This window comes from Mus caroli, chromosome 11, assembly GCF_900094665.2.
Source record: "Mus caroli chromosome 11, CAROLI_EIJ_v1.1, whole genome shotgun sequence".
NCBI lineage: Eukaryota > Metazoa > Chordata > Mammalia > Rodentia > Muridae > Mus > Mus caroli.
In genome coordinates, this window is record NC_034580.1 from 19,124,287 (window position 1) to 19,130,912 (window position 6,626).

The following is a 6,626-nucleotide window of genomic DNA, read 5'->3' on the forward strand; positions in this document are numbered from 1 at the left end:
GTCACGGTTTCTCAACCGCGCCATTTCTAGTCCTGTCAAGGTGTTTCACTGCTGAGGATCCATTAGCCTCTCAGAACCGCACGGCTGAGATAAACAGGGATTCAGGTTAAGACGCGCCCTGGGCTGTTCCATTCTCCCGAAGCCAGGTGGGGAGCGAGCCGCGGCGTTGCCTGCATCTGCTGACCCGCGCGGCCGTCTCCACCCTCAAAGTACCCGAAGGACGGGCAAACTTCACCGCTTCCCCTCGGGGGTGCGGGAGATCAGGAGGCGCCGCGCCAGGGGACAGGGCGGGCCACCCGTCGCGGCTCCGGCCCAGCCTCCCGGAGCGCGGAGCCCGTGGGGGCGGGAGAGGCCGCGTACCCGCGACCCGCCCGCAGCCTCCGCCATCTTCCACTCACCCGCCTCCCCCCGCGGCGGCGGGCGGCGCGCTCCCCTTCCGGCCGCTGACAGAGATCCGGCTGGGCGGGGAGGGCGAGCGCGCACAGGGGGTGGACCGAGGGCGGGGAGGCCGGACGGAAGAGGAAAGGGAGGGCGGCCAGCGGCTCCGGCAGGGCGTGCGGCGTGTGTGCGGAGAGAGGCGGAGGGCGGGGGCAGCGGGGAGGGCGGAGGAATGAGTGCGCGAGGCGCCTCTCTTCGGCTCCTTCGCCTGGGCGGAAAGAGCCGAGCGCAGCCCGAGCGCTCCATTAAAATGGCGGCGGCGGCGGCGGTGGCCGCGGCGTCTGGTCGGTGGTGAAGTGACTCTGCTGCTTCTCTCCCCACCCACCCCTCCCTCTCCCCTCCCCCGTCCTTCCCCCTTCCCCCGCCGCCGGCGCCTCGGCGCCCCTGAGGCCTGCGCTCCCCTCGCCCCCCTCCTCGCCCCCGCCCGCTCCCGCTCCCGGGCCCGCCGGCCCCCTCCCCCACCGCGGCTCCCCGCCCCGTCCTCGCCGCCGCCGCCCGCCCTCGTCGCTTCCCCGCCCCGCCGGCAGGCCGGCCCCCTCCCCTGCCTCCGTCCCCTCCCCCCCGCCGGTCGGGATCAGTCGGCGCGATCCTAAGCGGGGGAGGGGGGGGCGGCGGCCGAACGATGTGCGAGAACTGCGCAGACCTGGTGGAGGTGTTAAATGAAAGTAAGTCGCCGGGTAGGGGACCCGTCGGGGTGCACGGTTTGGGGGTCCCCGGGCTGTGCTCTCCCGCCTTGCCTGCCTTCCGCGGCCTGCGGGCTGCGGCGACCCGGCCGGCCCGGCGTACGGGCCTGTGTGCCCGGGAAGGTGCGTGGTGGCGCGGCCGTCGCGGCGCCTCGGGCCCAGGCCGCCGGGTTACCTGGGCGCCCGAGAGGCCGCGGCGCAGCCCCGGCCGGGTCAGGCTTGGGCGGTCTCGGAAAGTTTCCTCATTACAGGTGTCAATTAATGAAGGCACTAATGAGCCCTTCCGCCCCTTTCCCCCTGCGAGGAAGGTGTGGGGAGGTGGGGTCAGAGGACTGGGCTTTGCTCTGCAGTCCGAGCCTCAGGGCCGCCCTCTTTGATTTCCAGCGTGCTGGGGAGGCCTCGCTTACCTGCTAATTTTCATTAAAGTCCGTGGGAGAAGGGTGGTGATTTTTCCTTCCCTTGAGGGTGTGTGGGTGTATTCAATCCATCTGCCAGCCCTTAAATAGCAGAAATTGAACTGCAATAGTGATGATTGGAACCGTCTTACCTTAATTAAAAATAAAGGCGATAGTATTTCTTTTAGTACCATTCGTCGTTTAAGTAGTAAAGTCTATTATAAGGAGATCTCTACCAACGACAGCCACCCCGAGTAGTCATGGTCTGTCTCTGAGAGGCCTTACTCCTTATTCTTTATTATTGTATTACATATTTTATTTTTGGCCTTGCAAGATTGCAGTTCTGCTTAAGAAACAGGGATATTGCACGTCAGCCACTTGTGGGCCCAGAGGTGGTTTAGATGAAAAGATAATTTACACAAACTGGATTTGTGACAATTATTCATTTGAGGTATTGGAATTTATATTCAGTGTGATATTTTGACAGATTTCCAAACTACTTATTCCTTTTAATTCATTCATTTAAATAGTCTATTTGTAGACTGTAATTCCCTTTTGGTTGCTTAATTTTTACTTTATTATGTGCTTGAGTTTCACTTTAATGGCCAAAAGGTTTGTAATTTATTTTCAGCTATGTATTTAGTTCCTGACAGATTAAATTAGGTGTTTTGTATATATTCAAACTACATTTTCCCATATTTGTGTCATCCTACATTTTCCTAGTATTTTATAAGATTATTCCAATTTTGACACACATTTCATTCTTGGTAGAAGTGATATGGGAAACATAGTTCCTTAGTACTTATTTCAGTAAAACATTTTGTATCTTAGAAATACATTGATGATTGTGACTCTCAGTTCTCCAACTTGAAAGTACTTAATTGTTTAGTATACTTTAGGAAAAATAGTTTGGGAGAAGTGATTTAAAGATCCTGTAGGTATGTGTGTGTCTGTTTACAGATATATTCCTGTGAGTGCAGCTGCCCAAGTAAGCATCAGGTCCCCTGGAGCTGGAGTTGCAGCAGATGTGAGCTGCGCCATGTATGTGCTGAGAACTGAACCCAGGTCCTCTGGAAGAGCCGCAAGTGCTCTTAACTACACTGAGCCATTTCTCCAGCCCCCTTAGGGTGTGATTTAAAACATTTTAAGCCTAACTAGGAATGTTGTAAACATAGTATCTAAAGAAAATTTACTTGAGAAGAGATGACCTTTGCATGGTAAAGATAGATACTCTTTTTTAAGGGCTGGTGACATCTCTGGGGCGGGGGGGTGCTTTACTCGTTAAGCCTGTGACCCAGAGTGGGTTTATTCCAGGGTCCCCACATTCTCACACACATGCATGTAAGTTAGTAATAAAAAGGTGCTAAGATTATCTTGAAACTGTGTAAGTCAGTGTTTCCCAAAGGTACTTATACGCTTAGTGTTTTCTTTAAGGTTCATTGGAAAATCAGTCTTCAATCTTCTCAGGGGATACTTTTTTTTTTTAAAAACCACTGTAGTTGTCTTAAATATTTTCATATGTAGTGAGATGTTGTTTCAAAACAGTATTTTCACTGCGTTTCTTCCCCCCCCCCCTCCCCCCCAAGTATGATACTGAGTTCTGAGAACAGGACAGATTCTACTTCACTGTGGTAATTTATGTTTGCCAGTGTGCAAGATGGATGGAGCTTCAGGATAAGCATGGTGGTTGAACTGGGCCTAAAACTGGATGAATTAGCCTGGCCTGCTGGTACAGGCTTGTTTGTAATCCCAGCTACTCAGGAAGCTGAGGCAGGGCGACGACAAGGTCAAGGATCTTTCTGGGCTACAAGATGAGTTTGTCTCAAAATAAGAAGTAAGAGTGCTTGGCACACAGCTCAGTGGTAGTGTTTGCCTAGTGTGGGTGAAGCCAGCACTTCAGCCCCCCCCCCCCCCCCCCCAAAAATCAAAGAAAATCAGGGCCTTTTTTTTTTTTTTAGATTTTTTTGTTTGTTTGTTTGTTTTTTTGTTTTTTTGTTTTTCGAGACAGCGTTTCTCTGTATAGCCCTGGCTGTCCTGGAACTCACTCTGTAGACCAGGCTGGCCTCGAACTCAAAAATCCGCCTGCCTCTGCCTCCCAAGTGCTGGGATTAAAGGCGTGGGCCACCACGCCCGGCTTAATTTTAGATTTTTAAATTTAATTTTATATGTATAAGTGTACCAGATGCATGCCCTTATGCCCTCAGAGGTCAGAAGGAGCATCAGATCCCTTAGAGTTCTAGAAAATCAGCTTTTTAAATTGAAGTGTGTTATATGTCTTCTTGTAATTTCACTTGCTAATTATGTATTGGCTATCTTTTTCTTCCCCGTTTGCTTGTGCAAAGACTATTCAACCTTGATTTCAAAGTTCAGAAATCAATTCCTCAAACCATGTGTGGTTTTTATTATTATTATTATTTTCTGTTTGTTTTTTGAGACAGGGTCTCTCTCTCTCTGCCCCTGGCTCCTGGGACTCACTGTGTAGACCAGCCTGGCTCACTTCATAGAGATACACCTGCCTCTGTCTCTTGAGTGCTGCTCTTAAAGGTGTGTAGTGGCAATTTATTTATTATTAAGGGGCTCAAGTGCAAATTTATTAAGGAAAAGAAGTTGAGACTGGAAGAGGTAGGTTAGCTCACAGCTTGAGGGGTCAGAGGTTTAGACTCTTCTGACCTTAAGGGTGTGTGAGCTACAACACAGACGTACACGACTAGTGGTATAAACAGCACACTTGGCAGACAGCAGAACATTGTGGGCATACATGTCTCTGTTGGGAAGGCTGAGGTGAGATCCTGAGTTTGAGGTCATATAGGTCACAGTGAAACCTTGTCTTAAAACCAGGCAAACAAATCTGTCAGAATGCAATATCTCTAACAAGAAAAAAAAAGAGGAGTAATAGTCTCTAAGCAGTTTACATTGTCATCAGTGTTTAGCTACAGTATTAATGTTATCAGTTGTACCTGTAGTTCTGTAGAGGTTCGCACGCTGTAAATTCTCACAATGGACACATACATTATATAGCTATGCACTGAATTGAGCTACAGGTGAAAGGCATATTAAAGTCTAGAACCAGGCTAAGGATCTTAAAATAAGGACTAAACTATTGGGTATCTACCACCATCTGTTTTTTGACAGCTTAAGGGAACTCCTTCCTGGTTTTCTTGCCTCAGGCTCTCAAGAGTTGGCCCTACATTCATGAACTACTGTGGCTTTTATAGGTGGAGGAGGCTAGTTTGTGGGGATGACAGTATCTTGCTTTTTAGTCTAGGCTGACCTGGAACTTGTAATATTCCTGTAACTTGTAATATTCCATACTACCACACGCTTATATTATACATGGCTCTCAGTCTTGATTATTATGGATTTTTAAATTTTCATTTATTTATTTATTTATTTATTTATTTATTTATTATTTTTTGGCTTTTCGAGACAGGGTTTGTCAGTGTAGCTCTGGCTGTCCTGGAACTCACTCTGTAGACCAGGTTGACCTTGAACTCAGAAATCTGCTGGGATACTGCCCGGCTATTATGGATTTTTTAAAAAGGATTTTATTTATTTTATGTATGTGAGTACACTGTAGCTGTCTTCAGACCTAACAGAAGAGGGCATCAGATCCCATTACACATGGTTGTAAGCCACCATGCGTTTCCTGGGAATTGAACTGAGGTCTGCTGGAAGAGCAGTCAGTGGTTTTAACCACTAAGCCATTTCTCCAGCCCCGATTATGGACTTTTTAAACTTGTCAAATCTTAAGTTAAAACTTCCTGGGGGCTGGGCAGTGGTGGTGAACGCTTTTAATCCCAGCACTTGGAAGGCAGAGGCAGGCAGATTTCTAAGTTCGAGGCCAGCCTGGTCTGCAGAGTGAGAAAACAAAACAACAACAACAACCAAAAAAACAAACAAACAAACAAAAAAACCCAAAAAAACCCCACAAAACTTCCTTGGGGTCAGAGAGGTGGTTAAGAGCACTGACTGCTCATCCAGAGGTCCTGAGTTAAATTCCCAGCAACCACATGGTAGCTCACAGCCATCTGTAATGAGATCTAATGCCCTCCTCTAGTGTGTCTGAAGACAACTACATTGTACTCCTACATAAAATAAATTTTTTTATTAAAGATTTATTTATTTTATGTATGTGAGTACACTGTTGCAGTCTTCAGACACACCAGAAGAGGGCGTCAGATCCCATTACAGATGGTTGTGATCGACCATGTGGTTGCTGGGAATTGAACTCAGGACCTTTGGAAGAGCAGTCAGTGCTCTTAACCACTGAGCCATCTCTCCAGCTCCCCATAAAATAAATCTTTAAAAACAAAACAAACGAACAAAAAAAACCTTCCTTAACCGACTAATATTTGAAACACTGGCAAACAGATAAAATTATTCAGTTTCCAGCCAGATACTGTGTTTTGGTGTTTTGACCTTAGGTCTCATTCTGTAGCCATCCCAGGCTATTGTCAAACAGTTCTGCTTCAGCCTCCCAAGGGATAGGTTACAGTCATGAGCTACCATGATCAGCTGTAATCCCAATAGCAAATGATAAAGCACTATAAAATATAGTGTATACTAATATAGGAAAGTATCAACATTGTCTGTATAATGAACACTGATTACTGCCTTTTTATTGGTGTTTTGGAAACAGAGTCTCATTATATAGCTCTGGCTGTCCTGGAACTCGCTTTGTAGATGAGACTGGGCACACTCACAGAGATCCACTTGCCCATGCCTACCTGGTGCTGGGATTAAAGATGTGTGCCATCACAGCACATATTAACATATTTTTGTGTATATGTTTTAAGAATGATGGTAATGGAGAGACTAGAGGGATGGCTTAGTTGTTAGGGATGTGTGTTGCTATTGCAGAGGACCTGGATTTGATTTCCAGCACCTACATGGAGGCTCACAAACATCTTTAGCTCTAGTTACAGGGGATCTGATGTCCTCTTTGGACTTCTGGAGGTACCAGGAACACATATGGAATATATACTTACATGCAGACTTCATACATTAAAACACTCATATATTAAAAAGGAAACCTTAAAAAAGAATCCCAGCTGGGCGTGGTGGCGCATGCCTTTAATCCCAGCACTCGGGAGGCAGAGGCAGGCAGATT

At 47.6% G+C, this 6,626-nt stretch overlaps 1 protein-coding gene across 4 annotated transcripts in view; it reads left to right on the forward strand.

Moving 5' to 3' along the window:
- The first annotated feature begins 987 nt into the window (after positions 1-987).
- The window catches only part of Usp34 (ubiquitin specific peptidase 34), a 189,400-nt gene continuing 183,761 nt past the window's right edge, over positions 988-6,626 (forward strand). For all 4 annotated transcript variants that reach the window (XM_029483281.1, XM_029483283.1, XM_029483282.1 and 1 more), the window contains exon 1: positions 988-1,103. In XM_029483281.1, the coding sequence (XP_029339141.1) occupies positions 1,061-1,103 (43 nt within the window). In that variant the 5' untranslated portion in view covers positions 988-1,060. The remainder of the gene's footprint in view (positions 1,104-6,626) is intronic.